The sequence below is a fragment of the Falco biarmicus genome, chromosome 9 (assembly GCF_023638135.1).
Source record: "Falco biarmicus isolate bFalBia1 chromosome 9, bFalBia1.pri, whole genome shotgun sequence".
Taxonomy (NCBI): Eukaryota; Metazoa; Chordata; class Aves; order Falconiformes; family Falconidae; genus Falco; species Falco biarmicus.
In genome coordinates, this window is record NC_079296.1 from 4,119,805 (window position 1) to 4,141,304 (window position 21,500).

Below are 21,500 nucleotides of genomic sequence, written 5' to 3' on the forward strand. Positions count from 1 at the left end.
GCTTCTCAAAGGAGAACTGGTCTTGATGCCAAGAATTTTTCCTCCCTTTTGCTAACCATTTTAAGCACTTATTTCTGCACAGCAGAGCTGCAAAGATTTTAAATGATAAAGATGCGACGTATCAAAAACAACCAGACAGACATCCAGTAATGGCAGACAAAACCTCCGTTACAGGAAATCACTTCCAAATCATACTTGTAAGATCTGAGAGGTCTGTGCATGTTTACTGTCTTAGCAGATCTGGTTTTGTTGTGCAACTTTATCAACAATATTAATACTAATTTGTGCTGGTGCAATTTTTAGGGTGAAGTTTCCAGTGTACTATCATGCCAGCAGTACCACTGCAGTGTGCCGGTGGACATCCCTTTGAGATTTAGCGGCTGAATTCACTTGCCATTCTTCAGGAGATGTGCATTTTCTTGAAAGCAGAACATTTCTGTATACATTTAATAAAGTGGCAGAATGAAGCAAAGTATGCCTAATTCATAGTTACTCAGAAACAGCAGTTACTCCTGTAAAGTTTCAACAGTTAAGACCAAAGAGACTTAACTGACTTACTGATGGCTTTATAGGACAGAGGGATGAATACAGGTGAATCATATGGGGTATGCATCAAAGCAATAAATCCTTTCTCTAATTTCAATGACTTCGAATTTTATCTCAGTTATATAGAATAGTTGTTTAAGAGTTTGGGAGTTTTTTTTAATGCATGATACTAACAACCAGCTTCTGTCCCCTCCTCCTACAGAACTGGATGAGCTGATGTGGAGGAAGGGGAGGACAGCATGTTAGTGGAGGCAGAAAATTGTATATTGCAGTTGGATTTCCAGAATTTCAGACATATTCTGCTTCCCTTACAATTGCTTTCTTCACTCAGGGAAGCAAAATTAAACAGTATTACTACAAAGCAAAATGTTGCCTTTTCTTGATATCTTAAGACAGTCAGTGTTATGACACTGACTTAGTGGGGAACAGTGTGTCAGGAGTTTTCCACAACTTCATGAAACTGTCATACAAAGTTGCTGTAAGGTCAGAAGGTTATGTGTGTGTGTCCGTGTCCCCGTTCTAGCAAGCTGTGCTCTCCCCTAGTGAAAAAAAGATCTGGTAGCAAAGGGAGGTAAAGATTTATATTCCCCACTATGTAACTGCCCAACCTTCATTTAAATGAATTGATCTTGAGCTTCTATTTAACAGAAAAAATGGGGAGAAATCAGAAGCCCTAAACATTGCCAAATCTGAACTTTTCTGTGTAGGTAAACTATCAAAATACAGATGGATAAAGTAGTTCAGAAATGTGTTTTGACCTGCAGTTCCTCTTGTTTGCTTCACATCAGGTAACTATCACTCAAGATCATGAGGTGATAAACTAATATCTTAGTTTAACCAGGTAAGCCTGGGGGCATCAAGCATGTCCTATAAATGCTGCTGTATGATGACATACAGAGGCAAGAATAGATAAATTAGGTACTGTTCACGGAAATTGTGTGATGTTGCTCTCTGTTGTATTGAGGATTTGACGAAAACAGAAAACTCCCAAGCAAAAGCTTTAAGTGAGTCTCTGAAGCTGCCACATGACGTGAACTCGGACGTGCCATGTGGAACTGTCATTGTTTCAGACCCCTCAGCCTCATATGTGTCCTCTGAAAGTACAGGGTCTGCTTGGTTGGATGATTAGACTGTTGCTTAAGAAGAAATGGAAGCTTCATGTCTTGAAGGCTCAGCTTAGCATTGTGGCCAGGCAATCTGCCCATTAGAATTGCAAGCCTCTTTCATGCATGGCCAGTTCCAAAGTTCTGTGCAGCAGGATTTAGGAATGAAAAATGTCATCTACAATTATGCATATTTTCATCATCTTCTATCATGCAAATCCCCTCACCCCAAGTGTGCAGCAAATGTTTTGTTTGCATATGTAGGTCAACTACAAATCTTCAGTGGTCTAACATAAACATTGGAAGCATAGGTTGATGTATACTGATTTAAACCCAGTCTGAAGCATACCACCACCACTGACATTTTCCAAGTGCAGTCTCTTTACTAGATATGTTTTCTTCTGATTTTTCATTTTATAAAGCATTGCTTGCTTATTGATTTGTGAAGGTACAACTGACAGAAGATGCTATCATTGAAAAGGAATTATTAACTTCAGACATGGATGGATAGTTCTTAATGAGTAACTTTTTTTTTATTATAATAGCTTCAGGAATGAGTTCTTTCTCAAAATGGTACATTAAAGTATTTCAGGAAATAATTGTTATTTTGCCATGCTACTTAGTGTTTTCCTTGTCTTGGCTATCTTTAAAAAAGAAAAATATAGAAAAGAATACATTTATTGTCTTTATGATGCTAGGTAAAAGAAAATTTGATGCAGACTCAGTAACCAAAAAGCTTACTAGAAGAAATTAAATTTATTATTTAAGAAAAATGTTACTTATTTAACCCATCAGCTTGATGTGTTTGCACATCTAACTCATGGATTCTGTATACCACAAGTTGGCAGTACAGTTCACCTCAGTATGAGTTACTTGGATCAGCACGGTATCATGATGTGAAACTCTCACTGTTCAGTTCACTGTCTGGGAAAGTGTAATTCTTAGAATTAGGTTTTCAGTGAGAATATCCCTGCAAATACATGCAGAGCACCTGTTAGCACAGTTCAGGGAAACAAGCTGATCTCTGGAGTGATACGCCGTATGTTATGCATCAGTGGTCTGCATCTGTAAAATTGCTTTATTAACAGACTGATCCTTGGATCTGACAGTTACCTAGGCACATCATGGGAAGGTGTGTATTTGCACACACAAACGTCAGGTTAACCATGTCATGGTATAAGGACCCAGTAACTTACAATTTAGGATAAATGAGAGTGAACTTGTTGGCTTAAGAGATGTACATATCTGTATAAATACGGTACCATCAAACAGTATCCTTCCCCATTCCCATAAAATTAGACTAGCAACTCTGTTATGTTTGATATCCTGGTTTTAACTGATGAAAGTACAGGGGCATTACATTAGCAGTCAGATCAGGGCTCTTACAAGGCCAAAATACTGCGGTTGAAATTGAAACATCTCTTGAAGGTATGTGATACTGTACCGGTAAATGTACATGTATAACAATACTCTTCCAAATTCCCTCCTGTGTAAGAAAACACACTTTGTTCTGTCCTGCCTACAAATACCATCACCACTGTGACCCTGGAAGATGATTCAGAAAAAAAAATTAATCGATATTTTTCCCAGCACTTAACAGATGTACAGTTCTCCTAGATAGAATACACATTCTTTTGCACTTAATGTCACAAGATAGTAACAATTTGATCTTATCGACAATTCCCTCTGAGCAAGGGTCTGGGGAAATAAGCTTGTGTTTGAGAACACACAGTAACTTTACATTTGCCCTCTTCACAGGGGACAGATGATCTGAAGTTTTGTATTTCTCTCCTGCTGCTAGATCCAGTTTGCAGTATTCAGTGGGATACACTCTCCTTCTGCATTACCTTGCTACCTTATTACTACTCAACCTATACTTTACTTCTCTACCTTGCAGTACCTGAACACCATGCACAGCCTGACTTCATGCTGAACACTACAGACCATCTCTGTTTATCTCAACATGAAATGAAGGTTTTATCCTTACAATACAGTATAAACCAGGTATCTGATATATTAGTTTCTCTGGTAGAGAAACAACTAGTATATTATTAGCCTGTAAGAAATGTGGATATATCATAATTAGATATAAAAATATTTTCCCTTTGCAATCATTTTGTTTGGTATTTCCCGTGCTCCAAAGCCTGTTAGTGCCATGGCCCATCTTAACTATTTCATTACTTCAGCACTGCTGACAACAGATCGTACTTGCTGGAATTACAGACCCGTCTGAGATCCTGCTGGCACAGGGGAATGCTCCCAAGTTTTTAATAAAAGAATTGTCACAGCTATACCAAAAAAAAAAAAAAAAAAGGTACATCACTTAATAGCTTAATAAATCACTTAATAAAAACCACCAAGAGCAAACTACATGACCTCAGCTTTCCTGGTCACTTCACATTGTAAGACACAGCACTGTAATTAATTAATTAATTAATTTTGTTTCTTCATTGTCCACAAAAGTATATGGCAGAAGATAGGGGATGCACTGAAAAAATATTTGTAGTGTTAGGATTGCAGGTGAAGCTCTAGTTTGCTGTTGAAATAAGACAGTATCTTGGTGATTAAACTTTCTTCTTCATAAACAACTGCTGACTTCCGGAAAAGGGTCCACACGTGTGGGACCACAGTTACGGGCACATTGTGTCTCATGTCTTGGTTTCTATAAAACACCAGGGAGCATGTGAGGTGAGAATGAAAGATTAATCCAGATGTTCCTGAAACCTGATCTAGCAGGGTGAAAGATACATTCGTATCTCCTCCTGGTCTGAGGAGTTCCACAGTCTGGCACTTAATCTTGATGTAACCTTTTAATTTTAACATGCAGCTAACTGGAAGTCCCAAATGTTGCTGCATTCATTTAAATTTTGCTTTCATTCCAATGTTTTCTTCCGATGTCCCGTTTCAGTCCTGCTCTACGCCAGGCGCACGACCCTAGTGACAGCTCCTTCACACAGAATTCTGATTATCCCTGCCTTCCCCCGCCCCTTCCCCCGCCCCTTCCCCCGCCCCTTCCCCCGCCCCTTCCCCCGCCCCTTCCCCCGCCCCTTCCCCCGCCCCTTCCCCCGCCCCTCCCCCCGCCCCTCCCCCCGCCCCTTCCCCCGCCCCTTCCCCCGCCCCTTCCCCCGCCCGCCCGGCCGCATTTCCCAGGGCGCAGCGCCACCGCGCTGCCGCCGCTTCCCCACCCCGCTCCGCGGGCCTGCCCTGCAGGTAGCGCCCCCTCGCTCACATGTGCGCCAATTTTAACTGATACCGATGCGAGAAAATACAGTGAGAAACCTAAAACTCTACCGGCAGGAGCTGCACAGATAACAGGAACCATCACCAGGCAGGCAGGGGCCTCACTGCCTGGAGAGAAGGTCTGGGGCTTGGCCCGCTCAGCACTTCAGAAGGGACAGTTAGTACAGATGTTGGTGAGCTCCACAAGAACGTAAATCAGTACCCTTCTGACAAGGACGTGCTAATTGCTAAAAGAAAAACTACTGAAGTGATAAGACTCAAGGACACTAGGATAAAATAATTGTGGTAGTGTGAGATCATGTCCTACTCAAATGGCCCCCCCGAAGAGAGTGAATCCCCTGCTCTGGGAGCATGCCCAGTTAATTAATGAACTGTACCTTTAAATTGAAGGAAAAAAGTAACCAGTAATTAGTAGGTGTAGACTTTGGGCAGAACTAACCAACTTCACTGTATAAATACGTACTGTGAGTACAACTCGGTGTGCAAGATAGGAGCCATCCCCCTTGCACCTGGCACCGCAACAAACATGTCTGCTTTTTAACTTATTGAGTTTAATTCCACACATCAATACTGGGAGGGATTCAGCTATCTGCATTGTAAAGCAGTTTTTGTATTTTCTTGCTGTGCGTTTGACTCACTGCGCGCCCATTCCCCGCGGCTTTTGATTATAAATAATTCAATAAAATACAGAAACCAATCAAAGCATACAGCAGACACCAGTCCAGGGCACTAAGCCGGTCATGACTGGACGAGGGTGAGGAAACTCAAGCGACGCCGGTCCGAAGCAGAGCAGCAAGGTTTTGTCCCGGCCTAACGGCGGCAGGACCCCCACCTCACAGGAAAATCACCCCGCCACACGAAAAAAAATGGATTTAATTTCTAAACCGCGCGGGCAGGGGCAGCGGTAGCGAAGTCAGCGGCCCTCAGGCGCGGCAAGAGCCGCACGCCCGCCCCTAGGCGGACACCGCCACCCCCGGCGGCGACTTCCCGCCCAGCGCCGCCCGCTTCCAAGATGGCCGCCGCGCCCCACCCCGAGCCTGTTCCGAAATGGCCTCCCCGGAAGTAGGCCGGCGGCCCTGCCCGCTCCCAAAATGGCCGAGGCGGCCGCAGCGCGTCATTACCGGCGGGGCGGAGCGAGGCGTGTCACCGCCTCACGGCGATTGGCCCCTCGCGCGGCCCGTCCGCCAGCTCCGCTCTCATGGCAACGGGCGGGGAGCGGGGGTGGCGGTCGGGCCGAGGCAGCGCGCCGCGGGATGGAGCCGGCCGGGGCCCCGCCGCAGGGCTGCGGCCCTGCCCGGGAGGCGGAGGAGCCCCCGGGGTCCCCGGCCCTCCCCCCTGAGGAGCTGCAGGGCGACCAGCCAGCCAGGCAGCCCCCGGGGGAAGAGGCGCTGCCCGCCGCGGCCGGCCGGGAGCGGGGCTGCCGAGGGGCCGGCCCGCAGGGCCCGCCGGGGCGGGCGGCGCGGGGCAGGGGGCGGCGGGCGCCGGGCCGGCGCGGCGGGGAGGAAGGGGTCCGGGCCGCCCGGCGGCCCCGCGTCACGGTGGACAGCTCCAAGGCCAAGACCTCGCTGGAGGCGCTGAAGATCAGCCTGCGGCAGCTGCGCTGGAGGGAGGTGAGCGTCCGCCCGGCCCGCGGGAGGCTGCCGGGGCCGCCCTCCCCTTCCCCGCCTGCCCCTGGCTGCGGCAGGGCCCCGGCCCTGCCCTCCGCTCCGCCCGCGGCGCTGCCGCCGGGGCAGCCCACCCCCCGGTGCCGTGGGCTCTGCCGCGGCCAGGCGCCTCTGCTCCTCCTCCGCCTCCCCGGCCGGGCAGGAGCAGGCTGCTGGGGCCCGGCTGGTGTCACCCCGGCCCGGGGCTTCTCTAATTCACTGTCACCTCTGGAGGCTGATGTGATTCATGATCAAGATTGCCATCGTCAGTTATGCAAGCCAAAATGGGGGTAGTCGGATGTTACGGTTTAAAGCTTGAACTGATCATTGGAAAGGGCTAGAAAGAAACCTGCCCCTCTGCATAAATGTTTGGCGTGTTGTGTCCCTTTCCGTTTCTTTCCTTTCACCCTTCCCGCACAATGCGCGTACAGAAATCAGGCTCGTGAGCGTGGAGGGAAAGGTATAACCTGCCAGATCAGCTGGCTAATCCATGGCAAAGCCTCCGCGTCGCGGATTATCCTGGAGACGTGTCAAAGAGCACTGCATATGAATGAAATATTAAACCTCCTAATAACGCATACATAACGGGCTTTAGCCTTCTAAATTATTGTATGTAGAGAAGACAGGCTTTTTTTCCCCCCCTACAGCTTGAGTCATGTGTTCTTTTTGTGATGTGTGGATTCAGCGTCTGCCTGTCAGTGGCGAGCTGGGGTGATGACAGTACAGGAGCTGGCACAAAACTGATGCTTTTGAACTCCTTATTTAAAACTCTGAAGAGATTTCTAATGTATATCTTACTATAGATGCTAAATCATACTCAAATTGTAAAGATTTTATTTCCATAATAACTTTATAAATGGCTTTATAGAAGTTGAGATGGCTTGTAGGAGCCTTTTGAGGAGCTACTGTAAGAAAAAGGGTACTTGTAATCCATTTAGAAGAGGGAAGCTGGAGGGGACATAAACTGGAAGGATAAAACCTGAGGATGAGTTGTTTCTTCATGTGCAGAACTAGGGTACAGCTGCGTCATCTGGGCACCTGCTCCACTTAACAAAGCTGCCTCTGGGATGCCTGCTCACAAGATACAAATATTTCTGTGTACCTGAGGCTTTTTTAATGAAATTTCTATGGTCTTGGGGTAGACAGTCTGTGTTGTGCCTAACCTCAGAGTTAAATGCCACAAATTTATTTTCTGGAGGGTTGAGTGGCAGTAAATATTACCGAAGTTTATTTGTAATGTCCTAAATACTAGTACCACAAAGACATAGATGCTTCTCGCCAGGTAGAGTAATGCTTTCTCATTCTCTGTTTTCGTAAAATTTTATTTCAAGATTTTTGTTACTTAAATCCAGTGGGAGAATATAAAAATCTCGTTGCACAAATGCTCCAGTTCTCAACTCCTGGTCTTAGAGCAAAGTAGTAAGGAGACAGCGGAGGCGTGACATTAAAACCTGTTACGCTTACCTCTTTTAGCCCTCAGAGTACCTGTGGAGTGTCTGTCAGCAGCCTTGCTCCATGTTCTGCTCTGTGGCATACAGAGCAAGGGGGACTTCACACATAATTTCTTCTTACTTATTGTCAAGTTTTACGTTCAGAGTGCCTGGTACCATTCCAGTGAGTGTTTCTGAATTACTGATTTAAGTTAGCCTCACAAGTTATGTTGGTAATGAGCCATACTTAGTGGTTAATTTTGTCTTTTCTGTTTCCTGAGGTTTTACTGTTTTGCATATCTGTCTTGCACTTGGTATTCTGTCCTACAAATTGATTTGTTTCATGTGCTCTTGTTCCTCTTTTGAGTATCTGCACTGTATTAACCAGCATTCTCCTTCCTGCTCTGCGTCCCCCAACAGCAATTGCTTTTACTTCATCTTTTTTAGTTTACTGTCTCCCTCAATATCCCGTCTCCTCCATCCATTAGCTTGGTCAATATTTTTTCGTTTAGTCTGTTGCTTCCTCTTCTGGCCACTTCATACTCTTAATAAAGAGACCTAATAAGGAATTTTGCAATGCTAGACTGTACCATCTAGGTGGCCAGCAATTCATTCCCTGTAAACAAGTCACTGTAATGTATTGCTGTATATTTTTCAGCTTATAAATAGGTTAATAAGTATGAACGTGATATTTCTCAAGGAAGTGTTTTGTTTTTTTCTTTATTTCCCTCCTACCTACCCACCCCGCCCCAAAGGTGGGAAGAGTAATGAAAGGGGAACTGATATTAGCTATGATTCTTAACCAGTAGTTTTTATATTGTGGAAAGTGTGAGGGTAAAAGTCTTCTAGGATGGGAGCAAGGCAGACTGTTGACTTCAGGCTAGCAGACTTTGAGTAGACACAGGGAATCAGTAGGCAAAATCTCATCTAGATTTGAAGAGGAAAATAACACTAAGAAGAGAAATCAAAGGAAAACTCTTTTATTCAAGTTACATATAATTTTGAAAGCTCTCCCTTTCAAATGTTTTATAGCACTGAAGTATTTGTTCAAACAGCTATCGTTGGTGCCGGAGAGCCTTGGAAATAGTTGCACTGTTCCAGCAGTACCAGCAGAGGGGACACATGATGTCTCTTGCAGGATCCATAAAAATAATTTGAAAAAAATCTTAAAGTGGTAATGAGATGCACATATTGTTAATACTGATGTTTCAGGGACTGGTATTGTACTTGTCATCCCTTGTATAATACTTTTCAAGGTGATTGTGTCTTGGGGTTTGATGTAGTATATTTGATCCTCCTTCTGCCTCACTGTTTTTTTCCCCATTGCTGCTTTTGCTTTGTTTCTGTTTTTCTCTGTGTTTGCTGCTGGTTGTGTTGGCTTGAACGTTTTGTGGGGCAGGAGACATTATGCTAGGCTTTTTAAAGCGAGCTCCTTTTTATTGATAACTTTTTCTGTCTAATGGATACCATCATTACAGTGTCATACAGGCTTTTGGTTGGTGGGGGGTTTTTTTTGGGTTTTTGTTTGTTTGTTTGTTTTAAGTTGTATGTTCTGGAATCTCCTTGCAGTAGTTACGCTGACTTGCTGGAAGAGCTTTGTTTGAGTAATAGTATGTTCCCTGATAATTTGTAGAAGTATGACATAACACACCATGTGAGTACAGAATTGTCCACATGGTAGTAGTTCATTTTAGTAAACTAACATATGGTAAATGCCATTACAAGACACAAAAAAAAAAAAAACAAACCAAAAAAATCCCAATACTCTAAACATGGCTAATATTGATCAACAGTTTGTTCTATGGCACTGATACATGAGGAAGAGGTGTAAGTCTGAGAGAGCATGATTTGACTGTTGAGATTCTGTTATCAAAAGCAAAACACAGTAAAAAAAGTTGGTTTTTTTTCCAGCTGTAGGAATTTTGAGTAAATTAAATTATCAACCATGATAGTTTTGCCTGGGCAACGTGCAGGGGAGGACCTTTTAAAAAGCATTGCAGAATTTTAATGTGCATGCCAGTGAAGCAATTACTCCCATCACTAGATTGGACTATCTGATTTGGTGTGTCAGATTCTTTAAATGAACATGATATGCCAAATGAAATAATAGGCACAAATTGAGCTTGCATCCTGAGTTTATTCATCACTTAATAAATTATTTCTTCGGCTAGCTTTCAATTACTAGGAAAATGGAAGAAGCAGATGTCTTGGGCATCAAATATCCCAGCGTTAAGCGTTTCATTTGTCTCGCTGTTCAGTAGCTGCATGGAAGTGTAGAAATAGTTTGAAATTTTATGCTGGGAAAACCTGACTAGAAGACAAGTCATTTAACTTGTCATTAAACATGATGGAACAGACTGATGTGACCCATGAGACAATTTAAATTATTGGCTTCTAATCAAAAGGTAGAAATGACCTGTCAGACAAATCTGACTGTGATTAATTGTGTCAAAGTTGTGGAAACAATTCTGTTCTCATTGTGGCTCCTTGTTTATTTGTTCTGACAAGTGTTGCTCAAATCTAGATGAAAAAGATTTAAAATAAATTGTTTGAAGAGTTAGTGAATTGATTGCAACCTGCAAGTTGTTTGCAGTGACTGATCCGAGGACCAGGCTGAGTTTTTCTGTACAGGATGGGCCTGCTGTAGCAAGGATGGCCCCATGTTTATGGCCTCCATTCCCCGTGGCTGCGAGCATCTTGGCTTTGGCACAGGTTAGTGCAGATCTGGGGTTATTGCAGCTGACACAAGGTAGCTGAAGACAGAAGTTGTTACGAGAACAGCAGGCTGCTTCAATTGTCCAGCTTTCTCCTTTTAGTTAGTCCCCTGCAGCAGGAGCTGGGGAGGTGGCAGAAAGGCCTCTTTTATCACCATTAAGATTAATCTATATCTGCCTGGCGCTGCCAGAGGGAGCCAAAAAATCGAACTTGTTTGTTCCTTTCCAAACACTATTCTTATGTAAAAGTATATTGCAGATGGTAAAGAATCCTTCCCAGCTCATTCAGGAGGTGCATTTGATCCCTTTGTTGGATAAATCCAAATAATCTTGATTTGTCAGGAGCAGGGAAGTAGCTATGCTATCTTAGTCGGTGATGCAGGGGTGCAGTGCTTCCATTTTCCAGTCCAGAGCTGCTCACTTTTCATCTGTTGTGAAATGATTTCTGCACAGTGTTTGTAAAGTGCTTTGATATCCTCTGTAGATGAAAGGTGTTATATAAATGCAAATTTCATTCCTTTCATTTCAGTTTCATTTAATAAATAAATAAATTGTTCAGGTTTTAGTGGGGAGGGCACTCTGAGACCTAATGCTGCATCTGTATTCTGGATGTACCTGTGGAGAGAGGTTAAGGCCACTGATTGTCTTTCAGAGCCTAACAGAATTAATTTTCACTTGTACAGAAACAGATTTTGCAGGCTGAATAATAATGAAATAAGTGAAGAATCCACTGGCTCTGTTAAATTGGGTATCTCATCCCTATGAGTAAGGAAACAGAGGAAGGATGCATTGCTCAATTAGCATTTTAAATTAATTTTTCAAGGCTATTTACTGAGGAAACTGAAATTTTAATTAGAGTAGCAAATAAAGTAATTCACTCAAAAGCTTTATGAGACTTTTCTGTCATATTGAAAAAAATCCAATGCTTAAAGAAATGTTTTAAAGCAAGAAAATTTACATTTCGAGTAAAGAACAAGTGGTTTCTGCAAAATACTGTGGTTCTTTCAATAAGTGAATAGTATGGAAGTTGCTGTGTAATGAGGGTGGTAGATATTTAATACAAATGTGTCCTAAAAATGCTGTGGTCAGAAATACAGCATATTTATTTGAAAAAGATGTAGCCTAATAATAGAAGAGATTCCTGTGTATATATTCTCTGTGGTATTTAAATGGTATCTACATGGAGTTGCAGATATAATGGGGGTTTTGATTGCTAAATGGGACTGTGTCTAAGAGAACAAGTGTGAAAAAGAAGAGTATCCTTTTTTACACACACACACAAAAATATTTATTATAACATGGATTACAAATGTTTGGGTTTTAACTTAGTAATTTTTTTTTTTTTTTAATCTTTGGATACTGCTAATTCATGGGGCTTTTGGTCTTATTGCTGGTAGCTTCTTGGTTTTTTAAACCCACTTTACCACTACTAGAACCTGCTGCTATCAGTAATTGGCAGTGCTGTTTCAGAGCTCTTCAGACTGCTTAAAAAAAGGTTGATCTTTTTGCTAATAGAAAAAAAAACCTATACAGTTTTCCAATTATGGTGAAACCTTGTGTGAATGGGAGAAGAGGCTGGAATACTTAACACTGTTGAAATAATTGCATTCGTTATTAATAGCTTAAATATATATGCTCAACAAATGATTAATTGAATTGCGAGGTTTTCTGTTAATTGCAGGCTATTAGTACCAGAAAGGAATTAATACTGTATAAACTAATACATATAACTGAATACGCATAAATGAATAATACAGTTATTTCACTTAAATATCTTGCTTTGAATATCCATTTTAAATTTATTGCAGCTTAGACACCAATGTAAATCAGCTTGCTCGGAAAGTGCTTTGCAGTTACAACCTACTATTAATTTACAATGATGTTACTAACTATATGTATTTCCTGAAATGAGTTACTAGCAGAAATGTTTCGTGCTGATGGGAAACTGGGAGCACATGGAGATGCCACGTGGTTGGGGGTGAAGGGCCACCACGGGTATGGGTGCAATCTGGGAGAAGGCTGTGGGTTACCAAGCTGCAGAGAGGGAGTGTAAATATAGGGCATAGGACTTTGCATTAAATGGTGATCTTTTTAAGACTAGGAGTCGATTTAGTAACTGCCAGTAATGACAATTCCTCCATGACCTCTAGTGTTTTTTTTTTTTCCCGTGATGGTTGATTATCATCCCTGAAACGGGGGAGAAAAAAAAACCAACCCAATGCAAAACACTGTCACACTTTGTTTACTTCCCAGCTGTAACACTTGCTATTGCTGTGCCTTCATGTGCTGGAATTAAGTGCTGCTTAATGAAATTTTATTCCCTGTAATAGTATTTTAAATGACAAATGAGTCATGCCTTAATTGTGGTTGATAACAAGCTTAGAGTTTCTCAGTACAGATCATGTCTCTCAGTTATTTGTTTTTAGTTTTAGAAACCTTTCCTGGTTTGTTAACATCTTGAGCTTTAGAGTCTTGAACTGATCAAAATATTCTTAGTTTTGCAACCAAAATATAGAGCATATTTTCTTTTGACAGTCAGAAGACTGTTCCTGAATGGTTTATGCTTAACATGAGCATTTAGAAAAGTAAGGAATGAATGGGTATTGCCAGATTGCTTCAAAACTTGTCTCTTGTCTCTTTTCCAGTTTCCTTTTGGCAGACGCTTGCCGTGCGATATCTATTGGCATGGGGTATCATTTCATGATAATAATATATTCTCAGGTCAAGTCAACAAGTTTCCAGGTATGTTACTTCTGTTTAGAGTTTAAACAACTGCTTTAAAAACATGATGATTTTAACTGTTTCTGTGTTTTACTGTTTTTTAATGTGAATTATCTGCCTAATCAGCTGCTAGCATTTTTAGCATATTACTGTTTCTGGTAGGTGGCTTCTGCTTAGGGGGTAAGAATATCAGAATGGGTGTCTTGAACAGTATCTGAAATGAAATTTGTTTCGGAGAGAAAGTGGTTTTGGTGAAGAAAATGCTTCGTATGTATGACTTAAGGAAAAATAAAGAGTGTTAGGCTACAATTTAAGTGACGTATGCAATTCTTGTTGGTCATCTAGCACTGATAACAGCGCTGTATCTTTGGATTTGGTTTTGATTCAAAGTGGCAAGAGTCTGTTTTGTTTCGTACTCTGGCCTATCTCAGGGAGAAGCTCGAAGCAGAGTTCCTCAAATGGATTTTTTTAATATTGAAGAGTTCACGTCAGTCCTCATCTTATGATGACTCTTCTACTTTTTTAAGCTCCCTTTTTTCTCATTTAATCCCTGTTGATATCTCTCTAAATAAGACCTAAGAGCTTAGGTATTGACTTACCAAAGCCCTTTACTTCAGATTTATTGCTGCTGTTAGTATGCTGTGAGAAGAACCCTCAGATATTGAACTTTATGCTTTGTTTACCCTGACTTTCTCCTGTCTGGAGGAAATTCACGTTCAGGTGTTGGATGGTGTAGTTTTCTGGTGGTTTAAATCTGTGCCAGGTGAACATGGTAAGCAAGTGGCCCGCATGGTAGTCAAAAACAGAGTCCTTCAGAACTAGACCTGGCTTCCAGGAACATCGTGCTAACTTGATGCTGGGTTTTACTATATTTTTTCTTTTCCAAAAGAGATCTGGATGCTTTTCTTAGTCACTTGTGAGAGGATTCAAAGAATCTGAAAGGGTTGGTCTGCAAGAAGACTTAAAACTTTTCCATAAAAATAGCTTTTTAGTCTCATTCCCAATGGAAACAAGACTCAGCAATTGTGTGTGTGTTGCCCATTATGTCCTCCTTGTACCTTTGGAATCTTCTGGCCAAAATCAACCACACTCAATAAAGAAAGATCTGCAGTCTCAGACTGCTGTGTTCCCGTAGGTTTTGTGGAAACTTGCTGACCTTGTAGGGAAGAAGCCCACAGATGATGTTCTCATTGAGAAAGAAGCTGCAGCATGAACCTTGTAAGCTGTAATATCTGAAAGCGTACAAACAACTCAACAGTAACTCTGACTGCCTCAGCCCTTGCGAAAAACTTCTGCCAGAGCTCACACAGATCTGCGTGTGGCTTGGTCCAGGCATGAGATTCAAAGCTGCAGGAAAGCAGCTAAGTTTGTCTGCTCACAAAATAACTTATTCTTTCTGATGTAGTTACTTAAATGAATGCAAAGTAAACATGAAGTGGTTGATTATATTTAAAGGAAATTTTTATCTGTCCTGGAATGATAGCAGGCTAGGGCAATAATTTTGGATTACGGTAAAGGCAGTAGTCACTATTTGATGAAAGCTTTCCCTCTATTATTCTGAGCTGTATTTTTCCTAATTATTTTTTTAATATGATACAGTAATACATACAATATGAAATAGGGCAGGAGAATGCTACAAATACTTTGTCAGATCTTAAAAATTTTGAAAGGTTTTCAGCTTTATTGAAAGCAATGACTAGAGTGCCTTACTAGTAGGGTGAGCAATAATATCACAATTTACTTCTAGGATGAACTACAGTGCAGGTTTTTCATGACTTCTAGACACTCTCTATTCTTTTCCTAGGCATGACAGAGATGGTACGAAAAATTACACTGAGTCGGGCAGTGCGAACAATGCAAGATCTGTTTCCTCTTGAATATAATTTCTATCCTCGATCCTGGATTCTGCCAGAAGAATTTCCCCTCTTTGTGGCTGAGGTAGATTACTTTTACTCTCAGAACAGTATAACTTGTTGGATATTGTTGCCATTTGTTAGTTATTTGTTGTTATTTGTTGTTAGTTCTTAGTCTTTCATACCTACCAGATTATTTAAAATCACACTTGGGTGCTTTAGATTACATGTTTTTCAATTTGCCTGAGATCAGACATAGTCTGGATGAACTGCTTTTGTTTGTTATGTTCTAGAGTAAACTTAAAAGCAATAATGCTTCTCTGCAATGCCAGGAGAGATGTCTGAAAATTAAACATGGTAGAATCATAAGCCCTTTCCTTCCATATTCCACTGAGTTTAAAAGGGCTGAGGAGGTTCCAGTACAGTGTGTGCAGCGTGGTACTTCACCATGTTCACTCTCACTGAAGTCTTTTTAGTCCGTTTGGCCTGTTCTATCCAAATCCTTCAAAAGAGCATTTTGGACTGTGCATCATTAGGTATACTCGCATCTCCCTGAATAATTGTTTGTTTGAATCTCTTGTCAGACTGTTGCTTTGTTTAAATATTCAGAATGTAATAAAATGCCATTCTTTTTCAGCTTTATTTTTTTCCAAAAAAGTGATGCTGTGTGTTGGCGTTTGGTTCTGTTATTACAAATATATATTTTTTTAAATATTGTATGTATTTGTTTTAACCCTGTCTGACTCGCCCAGTGCCTTTTTGTATTCTCCAGTATCCTCTGCTTGGAAAAGTGAGAGAAAAAGGTATGGACTTTAATAGACTTCTATATTGTGTGTCACTTTTTAGATAATTGCCATATCCACAATCCAATTAAATTCATGAACATCTTCTAATATATACTCTTCAAGTGTCCTGGGTCACTGCCATGGCACTGCTAGTTAACAGCAAAAATGAATAAAATCCCAACAGTACTTTAGCCTTATTGCTTTAGATGTAAGACCAATTTGTAAAAGGAGTATAAGTTATCCGATCAATTTAGCAGTGACAGGTAGATAAGTGAAAATAACTTGGAAGTGAACTTTCAAAATGGTGCACTGGGGCCCCAGCAATGACTGTTTTGGGAGTTGTGCCTGTCTTGGTTACAAGGCACTGAACTGAGAGCGCGTAGCCGTGTGGTCCGTACAGCAGGTTAAACGCACGGACCCGCACGCTGTCAGCAGGTGGCACTGCAAATAAATACTTTTCTCTGGTTGAGCAGTTACTGGAGTGAAAATGATTCGGTTTTTGTTCCAAGAATAACAGATGTCCGGTAGCATGCTCCTAGGAGTTTCCTTTGCATATGTTCTTCCATCTGTGTTTGAGAAAAGCATAGTTCTTGTTATCAAACATTATATTTTATGCTGTAAGAGTTTATGTTCTACTTAACACAAGTTTGTAATGTAACCCCTCCAAAACAAGAAAAAATACAAAACAAAAAATTCCAAATCCGCTGTGAACTATAAATGGTTCAGAACACTTTCATTTGCAGTTTCATGAGCTCTCAGTAGGGCCTCTCCAGTCTTTCCTGTTATTTGTTTATATATGGTTTTGTTTGCTTTAGAACCAAGGTATCCTAATGCTGCTAAAAATGCCAGTGCTCAGAGACTGAATTTTCAGGTTATTAATAAATGAGTACAATACAGCGTTGGCAGTGCCTGCATGTTAGACATACCTGTATAGGACCTGGCATATACTTGAATATGAGTGCCATCTGTACATTTACCTGAGCAAAAGATGACCATCGTTTTAACCATCTCTCTCTGGCACTTCTGGAATTAAAGCTGTATTGTCATGGGCTGCAGCTACTAAGCACGTAGCTCTAGATCTGTCATGCTGAAACTCATGTTGCTGCACCTCTACTGGTACTAGTATTCAAGTCCTTTAGGGCACAGTTAACTACCACAAGTCAGATTCTGTGTCTGTGTAGGTATAGGTTAGACATGAGAAGATGGTGCTGTTTGTAGTGTAAGATTTTGTCACACAGAGCTGGACTAAGAAGTGAACACCTAAGAGGTTTTATTTGTGATAGAAATGACTACTGAAAGAAGAAACTCCTTGAGAATTTAACTCTCATGGCTACCTGCTGAAGCACTGTAACGTTTCAAAACACTTTTCTCAAGTATCCTTATTTTGCCTCACTTCTGTAGACATGATCAAGAACTTTTGTCATACCTTTGTATCAATAACTACATCAAATGCTGTCAGCTTTTCCCAGTTTCCCCTATACCTAAATCCAGGTAGAAGACACTACAGCTAATCCAATGTTAATCTTCTGTCCTTTAAAAGCCAGCAATTGATGAGAAAGCTGCACTCTTGAATTTGTTGTGGATGAGCTTCATATTGGGAAATACCAACAAAATGGTGGTTCCCTTAGTGTCATTTGTATTGAAATGAAACAGTGATAGGTATTTCTAACAAAGGCTTAAAAGTTCATTTTACTAAGTAAATAATACTTAACTATTTTCAGTATTCACCTTTGGGGTTTTTTTTATCTCCTAAACCATTTTGTATTAACATGTCACTGTAACAGATGATAAATTGCGGACAAGCAAATTTCTCAGGTGCTACAGTAATCACCCCTTCACTAACAGAGAAGAATCTGTTGGAATCTATGTGCTAAGAATTTATTTCTAATAGAAAATTCCAATTTCTGAAAAGTAACTAGCTTGGGATTCAAACCAGGACCTTGATTGTTCTCATACTGCCTTCTTTGTGTCGTCTGTGAGGATGATGAATAGGCCTAGTATGATTAATTTTTAATAAGAATCTAATTTGGACAGTCTAATTTTCAGCGCAGCATTTTTTTTGTGGTTTAATCAGGTTTTTAGCTTTTGGATACCTCTTAGGCATAGACATGAATGTTCTAGTCTTTGTGCTGTCAAATCTTATAGCCCATAAAATGTAACACTCAATTCATTCAGCCTGTGCTCCCTCATGAAGGGCAAACCTGTAAATGGATCAGATTTTCCTACCGTTAGACGTCATACTCTCCTCTTGCTGTTGACTGTAAACAGTTAACATGTTTTTAAAGATAACTTCCTTCTGTCAAGCGAAGTACACAGAAATATCTCATTCTGTGTGAACTAATTTTCCTACATGACTGAATTGTCTGAGTCTGGACAAGCCTCCTCATAATGAGAATGTGAAAGAATATAGTTGAGGGGATTGTGGAGAATTTGAAGACTGCTGTCAGGAATTTCCTTGAAGATCAAGAAACCATCTGTTTTCTTCAAGACAGTCAATCTGCTGCAAAACAAACTGGCTCAGGATTACTATTCCCCCGTTCCCCACCCTCCTGTCTTCATCTGTCATGTGTAAGTTTTGATGGACTAGAAGGCCTGAATAATATCCAGGCCTTCTAGTCCATCAAAAAAAGGACTAGAAAATGATGGAGAATATAACTTCCTTTGCAGCTAAATGGAAGGAGTTAACTATGAGATCTATGAGACCAATGATTGTTAAAATGCAGTACTTCAAAAGCAGGTTGCTGTTGCTTCTTTAACAATAGTCCTTGGAAGGCGTTATCTTTTTTGAAAAAGTGCTGCTGTAGCAGAGCAGAAGGAGCCCGAGGCATGAACGACAGAAATGGGAATGGGAGGCAGGTGATGCCCTGGCTGGTGTCATAGAGGGTCTTTGTTACTTTCTGCACTAGTAGACCATGATGGGCACTTCGTATGCACAACTAGAGTCATAGTAGGGTATGTTTGGTCATGGAGGTTTGATAACTAAGTGCCTTTCTGGGATGCTGACTTTAGCAATGGTGAACCAGAGAAGCTCCTTTAGTATGCAGAGTAATGTCATGTCAGGGGAAGATTATTCTTTAGCGATAAAAAGACTAGGGCATAAATCCTGATTTTCCTTCTTTGCATATGTAGGCCTGCTGATCTACTTGGACCTATTTATGCATGTGCTGTTTATGTAAGCCTGATCTCTGTTGTGGCATTTTATCCCTCAAGGTGACCTCTTTGTAAGAAGGATCTTTCATTGAGTTAGTATGACATTTGTCTGTGAGAGAAATCCTGGTCTCAATAATTACTCTTGAATTTCTGCTGTAGTTAGAAGGAAGGCTTTTAGCGGTGTGGTTCTCGATGAGCTACATAACTGGATGGGATGGAGCCAGAAGTCCTTCAGGCCTTGGGAACATCGCCGCTAGCAGAGCTGTGCCTTACATGCGGGTCAGCAGCCTGATGTAGGCACAGGGGTGCTCTCTAGAAGTCACGACGATCTGACCGGTGCTCAGCCTGCTCCAGTGTGCTCATTTTTTCTCTTTCATTCTGCAGTGCCAGGGGTGATGGTGGCAATTGATTGGTTTTTCTTTGTTAGCTTGTGTCCTGAGGCTTCTTAAAGTCAATCTCTGGTTGTTGCTGGTGAGCCGCAGGGCTGCGTAAAACCAGATCACAGACTTCGTTTAGCATGTGTCTGGCTGAATGGAGAGAATAGCAGCTGCAGGTCTGGCGCGGTACAACGTGTATGCAAGAAAAGTATGATCTGTACTGTGACATCCCTCCATTTTGACAAGAGATTTTAAGTGCTTTACTCTTCTGAATCCCCTCAGTAGCTGATAAAGGTGTTAGCCTACATCCTGTGTTTTCTTTAGCTGCATTCTCTGTTAGGAGTCCCTGTGCCAGTGCCGTTAGGAATTTCATGAGCTACAGTCATGGTTATATTCTTTCCTTTCTACATGTTGTAAAACATGCCATATTTTATGAATTTAAAAAAATTATTCTAAGATAACTCTAAATCCTTCCTGACTTTCTTTCTCAATTTCACTACTTATAATTGGGGCAGCCAAATCTCTGCAGTTCTTATTTTTGCTATATAAGTAGTAAATAAACTAAAATTTATTTAGGCAGGAGGAGATATGCATGTACATGAAAGATATTCAGCAGATGTGTCAGGCCCTTATGGTGACCTAGTTACTGTCTTCCTGGTTTTTTTGTGTCCTCAAATAAAATGCATTGAAGCTTGCAAACTTAAGGTTTGCTTCTTGGGAATGTGAGTTTTGTAGACAATTTAGATTGTGTAATTGCTCTTTTATCTGATGTAAAAAGATTCCTTAATATATTTGGTTTGGGTGGTGGGGTTTTTTTTTGAGAGAGTTTTGAGTGATTATATGCAGTTTACAAAAGTGCACATTTGAATCCAGTGATTAGTTCTTGGTGCCATGTTTAATTCTGACTCACTGTATCCAGTTGGGAATGACATTAGTCTCCAAACATTCCCTGCTAAATGAATGTGTCAGTTTAACATGTTCAAAGGCCAAAACAACCTTATTACGATAATCATGTTTTGGACTACCAACTATTAACAGGCTGTTACAGGTGTGTTTGTTTAATTTTCTCACAGATAAAATAACTGATTCTTTTGGAAAGAAAAATGGGCATTTCTTTTTTTTTTTTTTTTTTATAATTCTTTATGTACCTCCTATTAGTTTGTTAAAACCAAAATCTCCAAAGATGTTTATCGTTGCTTCCAAGAAGCTAGTTTCTATAAAAGGCTGTTGTCTCTTACAGTGCCAAGCCCTGTTTATGCTCCAGAAATCAAGCTGCTGATGTTGGTGTGTAGAAACAATGGTGGGATTGAGCAAAAAGTTCAGATTCAATTGCCTTTTGAATTTGAGACATTTGGATCTAGATCAGAGTTTTAGAACTTTCTTCCTTTTTATTCTTCTCACTTTCTGAGTGAGGATGCAGACACCTCTCTCTAGTATTATAATTCCCTATAATTTACTTTTGTGTTTCATCTTACTAAGGCCACATCTAGGATTCTGTAGGACAGCTACATACTTCCCCATCACTGTTACAATTTCTGTTTGTGGTAAACCACTTCCCTTGCATGCCCCAAGAATTAAGGGCACGATGTGGAAAAAAACCTCAAGGTATGGCTATAACGGCTTATAATGTACTCGGGGATATCTACAAAGCAGTGAGAGAACTGGATACACAAGTATCGAGGCTCATGCTGCTGTAAACAATGCAGAAATAGGTCATACAGTCCTCCAGTGACAGTCTTACAAAGTATTAAATTTGCTGTAACAAACAGAGATCTTTCGTGGCAAGGCACTATAAACAATGGATAGAAACTGATACTGAAAGGTACTGGTTTGCTAATTGTTCCTCTTTCCCCTGCCCCTCTCTTGCTCTTTCTGTGTCTTGATGATCTTTATACATATCCTCACAGTGTATTAGGTGTGAAAATGTTTTACCTGCTA

The 21,500-nt window shown here is 41.1% G+C and overlaps 1 protein-coding gene across 1 annotated transcript in view; it reads left to right on the plus strand.

The window, feature by feature from the left end:
* The first annotated feature begins 6,037 nt into the window (after positions 1–6,037).
* Positions 6,038–21,500, plus strand: part of TTLL11 (tubulin tyrosine ligase like 11) — a 50,363-nt gene continuing 34,900 nt past the window's right edge. Inside the window, exons 1-3 of the mRNA XM_056350812.1 lie at positions 6,038–6,499; positions 13,322–13,418; positions 15,202–15,335. Coding sequence (XP_056206787.1) covers positions 6,143–6,499; positions 13,322–13,418; positions 15,202–15,335 — 588 coding nt within the window. The 5' untranslated portion in view covers positions 6,038–6,142. The remainder of the gene's footprint in view (positions 6,500–13,321; positions 13,419–15,201; positions 15,336–21,500) is intronic.